This window comes from Microcebus murinus, chromosome 5 (genome assembly GCF_040939455.1).
Source record: "Microcebus murinus isolate Inina chromosome 5, M.murinus_Inina_mat1.0, whole genome shotgun sequence".
NCBI lineage: Eukaryota > Metazoa > Chordata > Mammalia > Primates > Cheirogaleidae > Microcebus > Microcebus murinus.
The window spans coordinates 37,305,454-37,325,660 of NC_134108.1; the positions used below are offsets into that span (position 1 = coordinate 37,305,454).

General features: G+C 33.5%; 1 protein-coding gene across 19 annotated transcripts in view; it reads left to right on the forward strand.

The window, feature by feature from the left end:
• TRDN (triadin) overlaps positions 1-20,207 on the forward strand; it is a 385,153-nt gene that overhangs the window by 47,290 nt on the left and 317,656 nt on the right. For all 19 annotated transcript variants that reach the window (XM_076003004.1, XM_076003010.1, XM_076003005.1 and 16 more), the window contains exon 2: positions 5,161-5,370. In XM_076003004.1, the coding sequence (XP_075859119.1) occupies positions 5,161-5,370 (210 nt within the window). The remainder of the gene's footprint in view (positions 1-5,160; positions 5,371-20,207) is intronic.

Genomic DNA, 20,207 nt, shown 5'->3' on the forward strand with positions numbered 1-20,207 from the left:
GTTTTTTGGAACATTAAAAAATATAGCAAGGGTCATTCTTACATGCAATTGGGAATTATGTTTTTAAAGCAATTTAGGAATAATGTGTCAATAGTATATGCTTTCTCTTGCTAATTCTTGAAAGAGATATTAATACAGTGTAAGTACTACACAAACCACATCACATGGTGAAATGCAAAATTCATAATTAATGCTTTCATGTAAAGACAATGCAATATTTTATTTATATGATTCTGTAATATAGGTGTCTTCCTTGAGCAGCCTGGAAGGGATGGTATTGCCAGTGTCCTGTAGGAATAATAATCACCAATTGCACTTGGCAGCTTCTTCATCTGATCGATAAGGCATGATGAGGTTAAGTGACTTCTATCAGTAGACTTATGATTTATTCTTTGTGCATAACCTGACTGTGAAACCAGTCTTTGGAGCCATTACATCAGCAGCCTTTCCTTTTACTTTATAGAGAAGAGTCACATGGCCATTCAGTCAGATCCCTACTTCCTTTGAACCTGATTCTGTCTGTCTGACAATCAAAATAATTTGTATGAAATCAAAAGGAATAGAATTAAAAAGTAGGCATGGAAAGCCCTGTCACATATCCTAGCTGCTTTGCCCCATTTCTGACATGCCAACTTTCAAGAAGCATAGCCCATGTCAAATTGCTCGGTAATATTTACCTCTCATTTTTTCCGCCATATCAATAACTAGCTCTTGTCATCCTTAAAGTGCTTCTCAAACATTAAATAATCTCAGATTACACACTCTGTTCTTTGCATTTATCTTGACCAGCTGTCAGAGAAGGCAATTTATTCCCTCTCAATTTTATTCCTCTTGGCTCTGTGTGCCTTCTGCAGTCAATTTGAATGGAAAATGAAAGGTACAACTTAGTGTGCTTCATAGCAAGGGCAACACATAATTTTCTTAAAGCCGGATGACCTTCAGATTACTTTCAAATTGCTTATGGCTTTGCGGTTGGATATTCAGAATATATTTTCATCACCTTTGAGTCTTGCTTAATTCCTAAGTGGAAATTTTGAGGACGTAAAGATAAAAAAAAAAAAAAGGAAGAAGAACAATGACAAACATAACAGTATTAACTTTATCATTTTCATCTATTTAAAACTTGTACCATAATTGTATTGACAGAATCATAAAGTGAACGAAAACTTAAAATTCATATTATGTCAGTTTAAAAAATATAAAAGATCATATTTTAACTGGAAATTTGCATAACGTTATGAATTAACATAGCTTCTCATTTTTTTGATCAAAGAAAGGAAAAAATATAAAAAATTGTGTTTCTTCTTGAATTTTCTGTCTATTAAAAATGTGAGCAAAATTCAACTAACTTGTATCAAATCTCAGTAAAATTACTCTTTGAGTTTCAAGATACCAAGCAAGTATGTGTGATGCTGTGTACAGAAAACACTCTGTAACATGCCTACAGAGGTGAATCTGAGGTGCAAAAGCAATTCTTCAGATGTTTTCCACTTACTGGGGATAGAAAGCCTTCCTGAGGTTAAAAAACTGGATGTTAGTGGATAAAAAACATATCAACTTTCAGGTGGGCCACTCCTAAACGCTCATAATTCGTTTACTCTCCTGCAAATCATTATTCCAAAGGTTTGATTCACTTGTAGCTCCACTTGGGTCTTAAATCTCATTTCAAAGCACTTCAATCATTCATCCATTCTAAGAACTACCATTAGGAGTGATGACGCAAAAATCAATGAGAGGATATGATATGAGTTTTTTCTCATTTTTTCTCCTTTAAGTACTACCTCAAGTACAGTCTGTGAAATCTTTCTTATAGGGTATTTTTTTTTTTTCCATCTTGGTATCATCTCCACTAAATTGAGTTCATGAACTTGGGATCTGTTTTCCCATAGGTTTATTTCAGAAAAGAAAGGAGATTTGTTATCACTATTGTTAATTTCTACCTAAAGTTATTTTGAAATATTAATTAATTTATTTACCACTGATGTTCCTTATAGACTTTTTTTCCTTCTCCTAGTTGCGATAATCTTACCAACTTTTTAATCTTTTAAAAATATAGGCCAAGATTGATCACTGTTATCTAAAAAATAATTGTACTAGTCCTGTTTGATGATTACCACCTACTAAAATGTACTCTTGAATGTATTTTGATTTTCTTTTTCCTGGGTTATCACAGAATTTTATGTTATTTCTCTTATTTTGTAAAGAGAAGGATAGTACTATTTTATGATTAAAGAAAGAAAAAGCATATACTTTATTAACTAGGATACTTAATTTTTCATGCAGTCTTTTTCTTTCCCCAATACCTAAAAATTGTGTTATGAATTGGATTTATACTATAAGTATCCTATGTACATATCTGTTTGAAGAGTTCAAACTATTTTTTTAGTTTAAAGAATTCGGTTACACCAACAATGTTTTTACTATAATGAAATCACTTAATCACTTTATTTGCTGTAGATCATCTTTCTCTCAATTTTGCTAATGGGGCAAAATAGCTTCTACTTATATTAATAAATTATAGTATGTGCACCTCTTTTCCTGTATTAGAAGAAATAAATTAATTGATGAAAAAGGATACTGAGAGAGTCATAGAATTCTTTTTTCGTTGTTGTTACCTGGAAATATTTTAGCCTAATGTACATGCTTATTAAATGGAAACAAATGCCTACATTTATAGAAGAGTTAGTCCTTAAACCTTTGTTTCTGTGTTTAATCCTGCCTTTCTAGCCTTTCTTTAGAGTAATAGGAATAGTCATAGTCAGAGTCATAATCATATCGTTAGTAGTGGAGATGATGATAGTAGTAATGAAGATGGTGATGATGAAATACTAGTAATGTTGTAGTTTAATAGTTGTATTTCCATTTATTGAATAATTACCATGTACCAGGAAATGTGCATGAGTTTGCATGAGTTATTTCTCTACCATTACAAACCTGCAAATTGAGCCTTTCCGGTCTTATTCATCAGATATAGATGCTTCTCACTCAGAGGTGTAGTGTAATAGTGACCTTCTGGCCATTCAAGTGATGCAGGGAAGAGTCAGGAGTTAATCCCAATCTCTTTTCTCTAAAACTCATGGCATAACATTTTGCTGTACTGTTTCTATGCAAAAACTAGACAACTGAAAGGAAGACTTGGGAAGGCAGAGTAAGAGATTGTCAGATGGAAAGGAGAACTTTAATTCCACTCTGAGGCCCTCAAGGAACACAAAGAGCTGCTTTTCGTCCTGAGAGACTAAAATCATTCTATTATTATTCATCACATTCTAAGAGTAACTACAACTACTCTTTCTGGTTAGGCAAAATTAAGTTTATGAAAAATGTTAAGGAAATTTGAAATTTAGATTTGCTTTTTCTATACAACACACAGAAATGTTGCAAATTTAAAATGAATAATAGAACTGAAACAATGTAATTATGTATATTAGAATATGATCAATGAAAATTTTCTCTTTCTTGATATGTAATTCTTAAATTATTATAGACAATGCAGTCCATATTAGTCTATATGAAAATATTTTATCTCTACTTCTGGCAAAAATATGTGAATTGATAGAGACTTTTTTCTCCTAAGTATTCAATTATTTACTTCACATCTGTGTAATTTGGGATTCAAAATGCTATTAAGTCGCTTTAATTTTCTGGTTGAACTTTAATTGTTCTTAAATGTAACATGAAATGATTGTTTCAGATGATCTCTAAGTGACCTCTAGATTTAACTTTCAATGAGTCAAGGGTGGTGATGATAATCAGATATATCTGTTCTATCTTGAGGGGGACGTTAGCAATACAACGGCAACAACTTCATAGGAGAAAAATGAAAGAGTTACAAAATGTATTAAATGTTCATTCTGCATATTAAAAATACCATTAAAAGGAAAAGGTAAAGAATCAAAGGAGAAGATTGCAACATAAAGTTTAGATAAAGTCTTACTATCTTATGTGTGGATACAACTTTATAAAGAACCAAAAGGAGGTTTATAGAAAATAGAGGAAAAAAAAAACCTGTAAGGAAAGAAATGCAAAGGAAAAATAAACATATGGAATGTAAAGGAAATGCAAAGGAAAAATAAAGCTCATCTTTAGTAATCAAAATATTGCAAATAAAATTCAAATTTCTTCTTATGTGATTGCAAATATCTTAAATACTGGTAATACTTAGTATTGTCAAGTATAAAGAAATAAGACTATTGGCATATACAATTTTCAAAAATATATTAACTTTCAAATGAATATATATATTCTCTAATGGCACAATCTCTTTTAAGAGATTGTGTAATTTGTCCCAAAAATTCTATATTTAGGCATTTCTCCTAAAATAACAAATATTAATCTATGTTGAGAAAATTTCTGCCATGTCCCAAAGTAGGAAATTTTTTGACTAAATTATGCACTGTCATAAAATGACATGCCATGTAGTCACTTACATGATATTTTAAGAAGTACATGATGACAAGAGAGCATGCTTATTATACATTGCCTAGTTAAAAAACATAAAGGACAGTGTGATGATGACTTGTCAAATAAATCATATTTATATATTTATATGTATGTCCAAAAGATTATGTGCAAATAGAACAAATTAACAGTAGTTATTTCTGGATGGTGAAATTTAAAATGATATTTACCTATTTATTCATTTATTTTGTTATTTTTATATTTTTTGAAATTTTTCTAATGAGCATGTAAACTCTTAAATCAGGAATAAAAAAATTACTGGATATAATAAGATTTCCCAACATTATTCTCTTAGATGTTCTGTGCCCCCACCCCACCTCCAAAAAAACCCCAAACAACAATAACAACAAAAAACCAGGAATGACCTCAATAGAAGGGTCAAACATGCATTTAAACCAAGATATCCAGAAGATGTTTCATCCATTTCAAGTATTTTATCACTATTTTGATTCTCAGCCAGAGGACTTGGGAGATGAGAAATGCTGATTATATGAGCATATGGGTTTCAGGGTGAAGGGTAAAAGCTGAGGAAGACATAATTTGGCAATGGGCAAGGAGGGATTGTCCTGCCACTGAAGAGTTGTGCTCTAATGTAGGAAATGGGATAAACATCTTATAAAACACCCAGATAGTCTGTGTTTTTTGTCATCAATATTTGATGTGAACTTCTAAATGTTATTTTCCTTTCAAATGTTTGATTAGGAAATGCATCTACAATCACGACTGTGATAGACAGCAAGAATGGATCTGTGCCCAAATCCCCTGGAAAAGTGCTGAAGAGAACAGTCACAGAAGACATAGTGACGACATTCAGCTCCCCTGCAGCCTGGCTTCTGGTCATTGCTCTGATAATCACATGGTCAGCTGTTGCCGTTGTTATGTTTGATTTAGTGGATTACAAAAACTTTTCAGGTAAGATGCACAAAATTTGGCTTTTAGCTTAAAAGAAACAATGTTCTCCCCAGTTCTAGTTTTGTTTCTCTTCACACCATTTTAGTGTAAGAAATAAAATATGCCATGAATGTGCTTGAGGGTCACTGAAATCATTTTCTTTCTTCTTTTTTTCTATTTTCTTTCTTTGTTGTACTCATTGATTTCTAGTGACTTTGATATTCTTATTTTAGAGCTGAGCAAAGGCTAAATGTTGCAATTTCACAAAAATACTGATTAAAACGCTTAGGTGAAGATTCAGTTGCTGGACTGGTACTTTGTCAAGCATTAATAAAGAATAATACATAGGCTTTACACTGGCAATATGAAACCAAACGAAACAAAAAACTTTTAGATGAATGGAAGATATTATTAAGTACTTTAAAGTCTCTCTGTCATTTGCCCCCAACCTTCTTTTCCAGACATACTTTTTGCTCCTCCCACCAAACCATCCTATTTTGAGTTTCTGAAAATAAAGGATGTTAAAAGGATTGTCCCAGAATTAGTTGTAATGAAAGATTACATCTTGAGTGTTATGTATCCTTATGGCTTTGGAGTAAATAGGACTAATACAAGTTAGAAAACATAGATTTTCTTTATGGCCCATCCAGTCTTTGAGTACATTGTTTTTTTTTCTTTGTCCAAAGACTTTTTGTATTTTTAAAATCATATTTATCTATTTCCGCATCTGGAACTCTCTATTAATGGTGAGTTCCTTGAGAAAAGGAATCAGTCAGGTACTTAATAAACATTAATAAACATAAAAAAATCACTTTTTACCACAAGCAAAAACATTTCATTAACCTTTTAATGTGCTCTTTCATATATACTGTTCCTTCCCCTATTTTCTTTCTCCAATAGGAGTAGAATCAGTAGGGACCAGTTACTATAAATACTATAATTAATGACATTCTGTATATCAGAGATCGCCGATTTCTCATTATGGAATTTTACTCATTTAACAATTACTTATCTGGTATTTACTATATATGTCAGGAAATGCTTATGCTACGTATGTCAAAAGAAATACAGTATAAATATGGTGAAATCATAGAACTCTGTTATTTGGCTTTTTTGGCATGGGAATGTGGTTGAGGTGACTCTGCCAGCTGTATCAGTGGTAGCTAAAGTCGACATCGTCTAACTGGTGGAAGTCTCATGCTGTCAACCAAACCAAAAAGGCTATTCATTTAGAGCCATAAATGTCTGCTCTAAGTAGGCAATAATTTTAGTATAAAATGTAATGTAAGCTCTTAAAAAATACAGTTGAAATGCCTATAATATAAAATGATGACTGAGAATTCTAAGTGAAAAACACTTGGTTACATTACTCCAGATAATTTTATTTCCCTTGACACTACATTGACCACAGTATTTCGCTATCAGATGAAATGCCAGTGACACAGGCGTTGTCTGTAGCACTTAGTTACACTGGTCCAGTGGAAACTCCACTGCGGATTGTAAGTGTGCCTTCCATTTAAGTTGTCTAATCTGAAAACCTAAATAGAGATAGCTGTGCTGTGCATTTTCAAAAAAGAGCAAACTTTTTCTCATGGTAATTTCTGTAGTACACTTATAAAATTGTTAACTCTACAAAGATTTACATTCAATTCTTAAAATATACCTATTTAAGGTATATGAATGAAAGAACTATAATTTATGATCATATTTGGTTCTAAAGTTTAAGCAAATTATTGCTTCAATAAGAGTTTCATAATGTAAAGGAAACTCATGTTTCTTATGTTAATTTTAACATCAAATTTTAATATCAAATTTGAATTGATACAATTCAAACTTTTGCTAGGGCTTAATATTATTATCGCTATGAGTTTTTTGTGGTACACAATAGTCTTAGAAACAAGTAATTGCTATTGTTTAAAAAAACAAGACCAGAGGTAGAAGAAAGCATGATGGAAATGATTCTGAAGGCCAGGGAGTGCAGCTGTTGTTGGGTCTTAAATTACTCTCTGGCACTTTAGGAAAGTAGGTAAATACTTTGAAGTCATTAAGAAATTGTTCATAGAGGAATGAAAATCTATCTTCATAAGCACATACTGTACTGAATTGAGAAGAATGATTCTCCTCTGGGCAACCTTCATAATTCCTTATTTACAGAATTTGATCTGATTTACTGGTATATTATCTACTGTGGAGCACGTGCAGAATTGGCTTTTATGTGCTTCTTTCATAAAATTAGGGTTCTCTCTATAGCTCTATAACCTATAAGCTAGCATGACTAGAAACAAATTTCCTTGTCTATGAAATGGGGGTAGCACCTTGCTTTGTATGCCGCAAAATCTGTGACTTTGATGTTCCTTATCATATAAGACAAATTTGAGGGCACCAGACTAACAAACAGGGAAAGAGATTTCACCTGTCCTTCATTTGTTACTAAATATTAATATAACATCCAAACAATAGTCAAATAATATTATGGTGTAATTGTCAGGGTTTGGTCATAGTAGCCAAATCACTCCGCGTGATATAAAATAGCGGATTTATTACATGGATTATGAATTCCTGGCAGCTGACTAAGCCATCTACTTCAGGCTGTTGCAATGGATCTGGCACTGAGTTGAAGGTTAGCAGGGTGGAAATTGGGAAGGGCAGATGCACAGAATAGGGGAGACTAAGGGCAAACTGGACCTGACAGGGACAAACTAGAACCCTCATTTGTCTCTTACCACTTCAAATTACAATGATGTAGATGAGCTACAGGATCAATTAGTGCCCTTCACCACAAACTGTGCACACACCTAGCCAGGATTTGGAGATGCTAAAGGAGCCGACCCAATGGGAGCTGGAGTGATGTGCAGCTGTTGCCACATCTACACACATTACACACATTACACACATTAACAAGGGCATCTACACACATTAACAAGGGCATCAGCGTATCTGGGATCCAGTGCATGAGCTGCAAAAGCACCTGCCCCACACTAGCCTTTAAAGAATAAACAGTGGCTTCACTATTACTTCCCTTTTGCCTTTCAGAGCTAGCATAAATTTCTCTTGTGTCCAAATGTTATCTGGAAATGCACATATAAGGGAATCCTGGGAGCTGTAGTACCAGCTTACTGATTTGACAGTGTACAAAGTCATCGTATAGGACAGCTAATAGAATTTATCATCCAAAACAAGATACCTGTGAGAATGAAATGGAGAGCAATTCAAATTCACCTTAGGACAAGAAACACAAACCAAGATGTGTGATCTCCCTATTATCTACTACGTTGCCTTTAGTTCTGTCCTGAAAGATGAATGCTTCCAGAAACCCCAAGAGGGGCAGAGTAACATTGCTGTCTTAGTAAATGGAGGCTAAGAGCTCAAAAGGGCTGCTGGAGGTCTTTGGCTGCTGGCTCCAAAACTTTTGCAGATTCAGCCAAGTAGCCCTTCCAGAAAATGGAGGGGTGCCCTGACAATTTATAACTCTTTCAGGACCAGAATTTGTGGGCTTTGGTTGAACTTCCTTACAAACTTCTTTTGTTTTATTTATAAAGGGACACTTTTCTCTCTAACTGATAAGAAATGCAAACAAATAGAATCTTACATGAATACAAACTAAGGCTTTAGTAGAGGTTAATGATTTTCTCCTAGGTCAGAATGTACAGGAATAAATAGTAGTAACTCTTAGGTTTTCTTGCCTCAGAACAAGGATCATAGTTTATTAGCATCTTCATCCATATGAGAAAATAAAAAACCATTATATAGTTTTACTACTCTGTCTCAAAACACATTTGGTAAGTTTTGCAAGCATTCTACAAAACATACTTGTTTCAAACCAATTTTGTGAGAGTTAGATAAGATAATATATGTAAAACATACATGCCTGGCACATAGAAGGCACTCGTTAAATGTAACTTGAATTTAAATCTTATTACTGGTAAGTAAAATCAGTAATCTGAGAATATAGCCAGAAAGGACATGATGGTAGGAAGCATCAATTTCTTATGAAAGTCTTGCAGCCATCTCCTGATGTGCTTTTAAATAGATTTTCTAATGAGGTGTGCCATTTATCTACCGCTCTTGGAAATTAATTTCCCTGATATTTTTTTTCTTTCTTTGGCACTTAGCCCAGTTAAGCAGGTGCACTGTTTGTCAGGCTAGAAGCTTAGCAGAGTGAAATCATTTAGGGAAGGCCCAAAGTCAGTCAGAAAGTAAAAATTTAATATTGAATTACATTATATATATATATGTATGTGTATACTATATATGAATATGTTGTTACATTTTAGGAGACTTGAAAGACTGAGACACTAAATGCAACATTTTAAACACTGTCAGTTCTTGTGTGTACTAAGTTTTGAAGAATAGTTGACATTTTATGTGCTTCTTACTCTGATTCAAGTCTTATCTCAATTACCATATTTTGTGATCAGTGTCCCAGGCCTATTTGGTCCTCTTGGTCACTACACTTAAAAGAATGCATTTTATTACTGAACTCCAGTCTGCCTGTGAGTGCTTTAAGGAAGCAGAGAGCTCTGTAATTCAATGATTCCCAGACCCTAATAAAAGTTATTGATCCCCCATGAAATGAGGAAACAGATAAAGAAAATATATTCATGTTAAAGAAGAGTTCTTAATTCTTAGATTATATGTTCCTACATTTTTTTGTCTTAACATTCTCTTTTGAAATTATGGTAAAACCAGATATTGTTTTTAAATGTAATTGTTTTACGAAATAAAAATTTGGCAATTCTGTTAGAACTCCCAGTTTTTCATGGGGGTAGATTTCAGGGTCAAGATATCCAAAAGTCTGAAACCAATGCTCTATACCACTTATTTGAACCTTAGCAAATGAGATCTTATGTTGGGATTTATAAATCTATCTATAAAATAAATACAATTATAAATTGTACCAGCCATTACTACTCTAGTTTTTGAAAGACTAGTCTTTATACATCCTTTGGTGTTATGCCTAAATTTACATCTCTAGAGAATTCTTTCCTGAACCTCCAATGTAAATAAAGTCTTTCTATCAAAATTCCTCATTATATAATTTACTATTTACTCACAACAGTTATTACAAGTTGTATATATTTAATTGGGTGTGATTTTTAAAACATAAAAAAATTTTTGATAAAATTCAACATTTATTAGGGCATACTTTCTCATTCCTTACTTCTTTTTTCTATTTTCTCTTACTTTTAATTATTTGGAGTACATAATAATTGTATATCTTTATGGGGTGGGTGTGCTTTTTTAATATCTCTCTTCTCCACTGATCTGTTAGGTTTGTAAGAAAATTGTTTCATTTACTTGATTTTTCTAGTGCCTAGAAGTGTTTAGCCCAAAGCATGAACTCAATAAACATTTGAATGAATGTGGAAATGAATGAATGAATAAATAAGTAAATGAATAAAGGAAGTAAATGAATACACTCCAAATGCACAGTAATTAGCAAAGTATTACTTTATATAATATTAGCTTACAATGATACCAATAGTGCTAAGATTCACATTTAAAGTATTTTTTAAAACTCTGTCTCCCTGATCATATTGTAAGCATTTCAAATGTAAGGATTGTCTTATTCATGTTATAATTTCCCTTGCCCTGCTTACTGTCTGACACATACTGTTCTATAAAATTTGTATGATCCAAACAGAAGTTATTTGCTAATCTGTTTGGTATACATAGCAGGCAAATAAGCAAAAAGCAAACAAAAACACGAGAAAGTAATAACCACCAAGGAACATCTGGGCTTCAAGAACAGAACCACAGTAGCTAAATGCAACCCCAGGAGACTAGAGTACTGGGTTAGACTCCTGACTCTACCAATCAGCAGCTTTGTAACATGAAGCAAATTATTTATCCTGTGCGTCAGTTTCATCCTTTGTAGGTAAGAATAGTACCTGCTTCATACGGTTGTCGTGAGCATTGAATGAGTTAATATATATAAAATACTTGGAATTACTTAGTGGCACACAGTAATTGTTAGATTAATTGTAACTAGTATTATTTTAATTTAATCTTCATGATCTTAAACATATTTCAATGCTTCAGAAAGATGAATAGGCATATTTGAAAAGATGAGTTGACTACATGAGTTCCAATTTCTAAATATCATGTGAATATGCATAAATTCTACCAATTACACAATAAAAAGTCAGTGATTAAAATATTATATTTCATGTTGAGAGAGCATGGAAACCATTAAAATGGTTTATTAACTTATATAATGTTTGTAAGCACATAAGTCATGGCACTATATGCCACATTTTCATATGATGAAAAGAACTTTAAAATTATTTCCTCAGCTAACATTGAGCATTAGAATAGCTAAAGATAATAAATATATAATGTAGCTAAGAGTTTCCAAAACTAAACTTTGGCTTGATAAAACAAATATTTATTAAATGATTAGGCAGGATATGATAATTGCTATATTATCTCTTCTCCACTGGTCTGCTAAATTTATAATATAGTTATTCAAGCAAGTCATCCAACTGGAGTACTATGATATTTCAACTGTTTTTATATTACCAGAAAATTAATTCTGTTGAATGTTAGCTTGGAAACAAATGTATAGAACTCTATAAACCTACAGAAAACTAGTTTTTCCATTCCTTATTATATGTATAGGATTCAAATTTTGTTTATATTTAACATGTGCTTTTTTTAAGAAGTGGAAAGCAAATTGTTAATCTTTTTTCAATTTATGTAATGGCCACAATTTTTATATATACTTATTAATAAAAGTATAATATGGTTACCCAATTTCCATGTAGATACTTGACATGAGTAAAAGAAGCCAAAGTTATTTGTGATTTTTGCTTTGGACTATAAAGTGCCAGTTATTGGACATAGGTCGAGCTCCAGTTAGCTGGAAATATTCCAGGTTTATACATCTGCTGCATAATTTTGCTGGTGAAAAATTGGTTGATTGGGGTCATTTGAGAGAGGTGAAGTGTACATCTATATGCATTCAGTCCTTTTGACACAAAAAGTAACAGTTGAACAAAAGTAAAGAGCAACTTAGAAACATTGTCATGAAACTATCATATTGAAATAACCACAAAATTTTAACGAAGGATGCTTGTGTTTAATTTCATTAGGTTCTATACAAGTGCACATTTCTAAACTACTGAAGTAAGTTAATAGTAAAGATGAGTATGGGAAAATTTTAATTGAGAAAGTTTTAAAAAGCAGAGGGAAAATGCCCATGCCTCAGATATTGAAAGGCAAGGATTGGAGCCACAGTATGACTATTCAAATGTAGATTAGCAAAGTGACAGTCATTTCCTTCTGCAGTCAATAAAACAATTAGCTCACCAAAAGTGCTTTTAAATCAGGATCCTAGTTTTTCTTTGATTTAAAAGCATCTAAATATCCAACATCTGCAAGTATTTTATTTTTTTCCAAAATTGCAAATCAAATGGGTTTTATCTTCCAACGTACTTCAGGAGTTTTGCAGCCCACCCTTTATTTTATTTTATTTTTTTACGATTCTCACTCTCTTAGTCTGTTTGGGCTGCTATTAAAAAATGCCATAAATTGGGTAGCTTATAAACAAAAGAAATGTATTCATCATGGTTCTGGAGGCTGGGAAAGTCCAATATCAAGTTGCCAGCAGATTTAGTGTCTGGTCAGGACCTGCTTTTCAGCTCATAGACTTCCTGCTGTGTCCTTACATCTTGGAAGGGATGGCTGATCTCTCTTAGGACTCTTTTATAAGGACACTAATTCCATTCCTCTTGGCTTTGCCCTCATGACCAAATCACCCTCCAAAGGCCCCAAATCCAAATACCATAAACTTATGGTTAGGATTTCGACATACGATTTTTGGGAGGGCACAAACATTCAGACCAGAGAACTCACTAAAGGAGGGAGAGAGACTGGTTATTATAATCTATTAATAATATGGGTAGTATCCAGAAGTCTGAGGGAGGGCAGAGAGAGAGAGAAAGGAATAGAAAGTGAAAGATAAAGAGGAAGAGAAAAAGAGAGAGAAAGAGAGAGAGAGAGAGAAAGAGAGGAGATGATGATGGGAGAGACAGAGTGAGAGAGACTGAACAGGAAAAAAAGAACAGAAAAAATATATCTCAATTATAGTTTTATAAAATGGATCTTCCCAGTGAGGTTAATATTAGTAGTACCATGGGAATTTCATTAATCCAACATTTTATTTCACCATGCTCTGAGGAATGTTCTTAGAGGATAAAGATAATGGACTCCAGGAAATGCCAACCTCTATATATGTTAAAAATCCATGTTAAAAAATCTAATTGAATGAAAAACTATTTAGAGACACTTGGTTTTGAAGTTAAAAGTGCTTATGTATTTCAGTGCAGCTAATTGTACACAACTTAAGTGTCCTACTTTTAAAACATAACACCTATTTGTCAGTGTGGCAATATGAAGGTATTTACTCATTTTTAAAAGAAGACATTAAATATATGAAAATAAGGTTTCATCATATTCTTCTCTTTACATAACATCTAAAATATGCTCTATAAAAGCATTTCACAGATTACTTCACAGCCTAATTACCTAGTCTGAAATTAAATGATCTAATAATTGTATTTCTTCCTAAATCATAAAGTGCTAATTAAATAAATACAAGAAATTTATTTTAACCTACATATTCAATTCCAAATAAATTTTACCACATAGCTTGAATATCATGTTTTTGCCCATGTGACGATCCTTCTAATAATATTATGTACTGTAAACAAAGTTATCCAATGTAAAACATGCAGTTCAGCAGTTGAATTTAAGTTTCATTGGCCTCCACGTCAACATTTTAGTATTATTTTTACCATTTCTCCTTTCAAATCTCTATTAGTTAGCCAGGTCTTCTCCGATTAACCCTCTAGTGTAAATAAGTTTAAAGGGCCAGTGTAAGTGGATTTAAAAAGAGAATTTCAAAAAAGAAGCCTCTCTTAAAATATTTCTTGAGTGGAACAGCTATATTTTAAAAGTGATTTTTGGACCATTAATCATCACTATTTTGGTTACAATGAAAGTGGCCAAAATACCAAGGGTTGCTTCTGGAACTGAAACAGTATTGCAAAATATAGTCATCCTTCCTGCATTTTTCAAGAGAAAATAATAAGAAAGCATGTAATTCCAGTAGTATGCTTTTACAAACTGCTACTGGTAGGATATAAACTCATCATAGGGGTTAAATATAAAGGAATACAGGGGTTGCATGAAAAATTCCTTGAATCCTTGACTTCTTAAGATGTGTTACTTATTTCTCTAGTTTTGATTTTATTTTGAATTTGAAATAAAGTACATAATAAGAAAAAAATAAGTTCATAAAAGGAAAAAAGAGGCATTTGACTGTAAGAGGTTGAAAGCTGCTCCATTGTGATGATGAAAATTAAAGATGGCAGTTTTGACATCATTGAATTCAACTGAGCATGCTCAAGACAACTGGTCCGACCTATGAGAAATTGTTTTTAAGTTACTTCACAGTGTACCTAAAAAGCTTTGAAGTACAATGTCTTGAGTAAACATCACTTTGAGGAAGACACTAAATTTTACAATAAATATAAAAGCACATATTTTTGTTTATTATTTTTTAAATATCTATACTTAGTATTGTTGATGCTGGAAACTCCCAGGCCCAGAGGGCCTTTAAAGTTTACCTTGAGTGTTTTTTGTTTCAAATGTGTTCTGCTCAAAAATAAATTAACATTCCACTTATAATCTTAGGAAATAATCGACTATTATAATTGATGCCAAACCTTGAGCCTAAACTGTTTCAAATGCACTCAACCGAATACATTCACATTCTCACTGCCATATTTCTGAGTATCACAAACCTGTTAATTCAGCAGAGATAGTCATTGCTTTATATGTATGCTGACATGTGATTTAGATTTTTAAAAAATCTTTTGTTTTTAATCTGTTTTCCTTCTTCACAGTTTAGGGGGTGGTGTGGGAATGAGGAAACACATCTGAAGTTCTGTTTGGCAATCATAAAGTTGTAGCCTAGAAATCTGTTTAGCCTCAAAGACAAAGACTAAGTAATTTCCCAGTAATTTAAGCAAACATTGCCTTGTAACTCAGGGGATATTAAATGATGCACAATTTGTTAACATTTTTCTTAACTTAAGAAAAATGTTTCTTTCTTAATTTAAGAAAAAGTTTTCACTTATCTCCCAAAGAGAGAGAAACTAGTCACTTAAATTAGAATTTCTTTAGGTCTAGAAAATTACCTCTCTCTCTATATATATATATATTTTCATTATTTCGGCATATTATGGGGGTACAGATTTTAAGGTTTCAATAAATGCCCATTTCCCCCCCTCTCCCCAAAAGTCTGAGTCTCCATCATGACCATCCCCCAGATGGTGCACATCTCACTCATTATGTATGTATATACCCGCCCCCCTCCCCCCTCCCACCTGCCCAATACCCTATTACTGTAGTACCTATGTGTCCACTTAGGTGCTACTCAGTTAATACCAGTTTGCTGGAGAATATATCTGGTGCTTGTTTTTCCATTCTTGGGATACTTCACTTAGTAGTATGGGTTCCAGCTCTAACCAGGAAAATACAAGATGTGCTATATCACCATTGTTTCTTAGAGCTGAATAGTACTCCATGGTATACATATACCACATTTTATTAATCCATTCTTGGATTGATGGACACTTGGGCTGTTTCCACAGCCTTGCAATTATGAATTGTGCTGCTATAAACATTCGAGTGCAGGTGTCTTTTTTGTAGAGTGTCATTGGATCATTTGGGTAGATGCCCAGCAATGGGATTGCTGGATCAAATGGTAGATTCACTTGTATCGCTTTAAGGTATCTCCATATTGCTTTCCACAGAGGTTGAACTAGTTTGCAGTCCCACCAACAGTGTAGGAGTGTTCCTCTCTCTCCGCAACCACGCCAGCATTTATTGTTTGGAGATTTTTTGATAAAGGCCATTCTCACTGGGGTTAAGTGATATCTCATTGTGGTTTTGATTTGCATTTCCCTGATGATTAGAGATGTTGAGCATTTTTTCATATGTTTGTTGGCCATGCTTCTGTCTTCTTTAGAAAAATTTCTGTTCAAGTCCTTTGCCCACTTTTTAATGGGGTTATTTGATTTTTTCTTCCTGATTTTCGTGAGTTCTAAGTATATTCTAGTTATCAGTCCCTTATCGGATGCATAGGATGCAAAAATTTTCTCCCATTCTGTAGGTTGTCTGTTTACTTTCATGACTATTTCTTTGGCTGTGCAGAAACTTTGTAGTTTGATCATGTCCCATTTATTTATTTTTGTTGCTGCTGTGATTGCCTTTGGGGACTTCTTCATAAACTCTTTGCCAAGGCCGATGTCTAGGAGAGTGTTTCCAACTTTTTCCTCTAGAGTTCTAATAGTTTCATACCTTAGGTTTAAGTCTGTTATCCAGCGTGAGTTGGTTTTTGTGAGAGGTGAAAGGTGTGGGTCCTGTTTTAGCCTTCTACAGGTGGCTATCCAGTTTTCCCAGCACCATTTATTGAAGAGGGATTCTTTTCCCCAGCGTATGTTTTTGTCTGCTTTATCAAAGATTAGGTGGCTATATGAGGATGGTTTTATATCAGGATTCTCACATCTGTTCCACTGGTCAATGTTCCTATTTTTGTGCCAATACCATATTGTTTTAATTACTACAGCTTTGTAGTATAGTTTGATATCTGGCATGTTAATGCCTCCCATTTTGTTTTTGTTGCCTAGAATTGCTCTTGATATTCAGGGTCTTCTTTGGTTCCATACAAAGCGTAAAATTATTTTTTCTATATCTGTGAAGAATGCTGATGGGATTTTAATAGGTATTGCATTGAATCTGTAGATCAGTTTGGGTAGTATAGACATTTTGATGATATTGAGTCTGCCGATCCACGAGCCTGGTATGGATTTCCATCTGTTTACATCCTCTGTTATTTCCTTCCTCAGTGTTTCATAGTTCTCCCTGTAGAGGTCTTTTACGTCCAAGGTATCCAAATAGGGGCAGAAGAGATCAAACTTTCACTGTTTGCTGATGATATGATATTGTATCTAGAAAACCCGAAAGATTCAACCAAGAAACTCCTGGAACTGATCAAGAATTTAGTAAAGTCTCAGGATACAAAATCAATACACAGAAATCAGAGGCATTCATATACGCCAACAACAATCTAATTGAGAACCAAATCAAAGACTCAATTCCCTTCACAATAGCAACAAAGAAATTAAAGTACCTAGGAATATACTTAACCAAGGACGTACCTCTATATATTTTTTAACAACTTTTCTTACATATCAAAATTAGAACCACCTAGATAGCAATGGCAGTACTATGCTCATTATATTACATTTAAGATAGGATATTGCACACAATCAGTGCTCAATCATTGTCATGAAAGAAGAATTGCTATTTTTTAGCCACCTCATATTAAGTACTACTATGTGCAATGTACACACATCAACATACACGCAATTTATTTGTTTACCTAGTTTGGTTAGCACTTACGATATTGAAAAATAATCCTTACTTCAGTTTAGTTCCAAATATTTGGATCTGAATATTTTCTGGGAGATAAGGAGTAAGCGTTAGTTGTTTCATGACTCCTTATGAAAGCAGTGCTTGGATTTCAAAGACCCTGCCAAAGCTGGCTGTGAGGACATAGTGACTAAGTGATCTCTGGATAATATTTATAGCAGCCTACATTTATGGAGCGCTCCCATATGTTTGAGTTAAGTAATTATGAAAATTGAGCTGATAATTATCTAACATTTACTAGATCATTTGTTCTGCCTTAGGTGCTTTATACCAACAGGTTCCTGTACAATGAACTTGAGTGAGCACCAATAATTGCCATGTGGTGCAGCCAGAGACTCATGGGCAGAGGGTCAGAAGATGCCTGGGACCCCTTCTTTCTTGCCACCCTGTGGAGTGGCTCAGATAGATGCAGGTGGGAAAATCTAGAGACCCCATCTCTTAGTTACTCCTTCCTTTGAAAAGCATGAAGACGACATTATAGTTGGGGTAAATCATTTGAGTTTGGGTCCTATGCAGTCAGTGTTTAGATGCCAAGAACCCAAGGGAATACTGGAAACTGCAGTTTTGTAACATTTGAAGACCCTGGGAGAAGTTGAGATCATTCACAGGCCTCCTGTTGAGGGCAAGGGAGGCACTTAGTCCTGGCTAGCAAACTCAAAAGAGCCTGGGGGTCATTCAACAGTCTTGCTTATGTTTTCACACTGACATTTAGCACTTAGCAGGCAGAGTACCATGTGATTTGTATGTATTATTTCATGTCATACTCATAAGAACTTTATGAGGTAAATATTCTTGTGCTTATTGTCATTTTACATTTCAGCAAACTGAAGCAGAGTGCATCATTTTTTACACTATATAATACTGTTTGTCAGAACTGGGTATATTTAGAGTATAGAAAGACTGATTAAAAGGATAACAGGCATGAAGGGTCAAGGTCTAGGGTTACTATTGGAATAGTAACTTTGGGAAAGCAGAGGTGTCAATACATTTTATAAACATGGTAAATGTTAATCTTCTCAATATCACACAGCTGTTAGATGGCAAAAGTATCAGGACTAGAGAGAAAAGAGTAAAGCACTGACTTTGTTTACACAATTTAAGAGGCCTCCAAAAATCCTCAGTAATTAAAATAAATAATATCTCAATGCAATATTTAAAACTTCAAAATTAATAAAAAACATACGATGAAGAAAATATTAAAATTTTAAATCAAGACAGGAACAGGATCATTATTACTGTTTTCTCCTTTTGTCTCTGGATCCTGAACTTGAATGCTACCACTCTGAACTCAGAGCCCAAGCTTATAAACATTATTTGCTGATGTTTCTCAGGATATGAAAGATAAAGAAGAGTCAGATATAAATTACATAATGTAAGGCTGATGGTCAAATATAATAATGAAAAAATGGCTTGATTCTTTAAGAGGAAAGCTGAAAAAATAACTCATTTACTTTTCCTTGTATAGTCCCATTTATTAATAGAAACTTAAGTATGAGTGTATTTCGGCTTCAAACAGAGAGTGTAAATAAAAATCTTACTTAATTTTAAATTTTCTTGGCCTCTCTTGCTTCTCTTGTGTTCTTTCACCAGTGCCAAGAATCCAATTATTGACTACAGGTAACCTAAAGCTGTTTTCTCTGCATTTAGTTGTGTCTTTTTCTATGAAAAATATAAGATACAGTTAAGAGTGATTTGAACACTAAGAAATATTTCTTATCTCATATAACAGAAGCACTGATGGTAGGGTGATTACGACATCGGATACTTTAATGCCTCAACGATGTCATCATGGACTCAATGTTTGCAATTGATTGTGCCTTCCTCAATGAGTCAGCTACTGTCATGTTTACAAGATGACAGCAGGAGCTTCAGGCTCTTGCATTCCCATTTGACAAAGTCCTTGTTCCTCCTTTTATGAGCAAGAAAATCCCTCCTTGAATCTCCCCAACCAAAACCTTGCCTTAGAACTCATTGTGCATTTATGATTTTTTTTTTTGATAGTACATAGCACATTAGTTAAAAGTCTTGTTCTGCTCATCTCAGGGTGTGCAAAATCTGGCTCCATTACTTACTAGCTTTCTAACCTTACTCATTTTAATTCTCTGTGCCTCGGTTTTTCTTATATTTAAAAAGAAAGGGATAAAACAATATGTCTACTTCATTGGGTTGTTGACAGGGAAAAGTGAGTTAATACGTGTAAAGATCTTAGAATGGCGTCTACCTACTGTTATTTTTATGGTGATTTTCACTGTTGTGTATATAATTTAACTGATAAAAACATGAGAAATAAGAAAGTACAATTACCTGAGTATCTCTTAAGAAAGAAGACCTCCATAAAAGTTGTAGTTGCATTG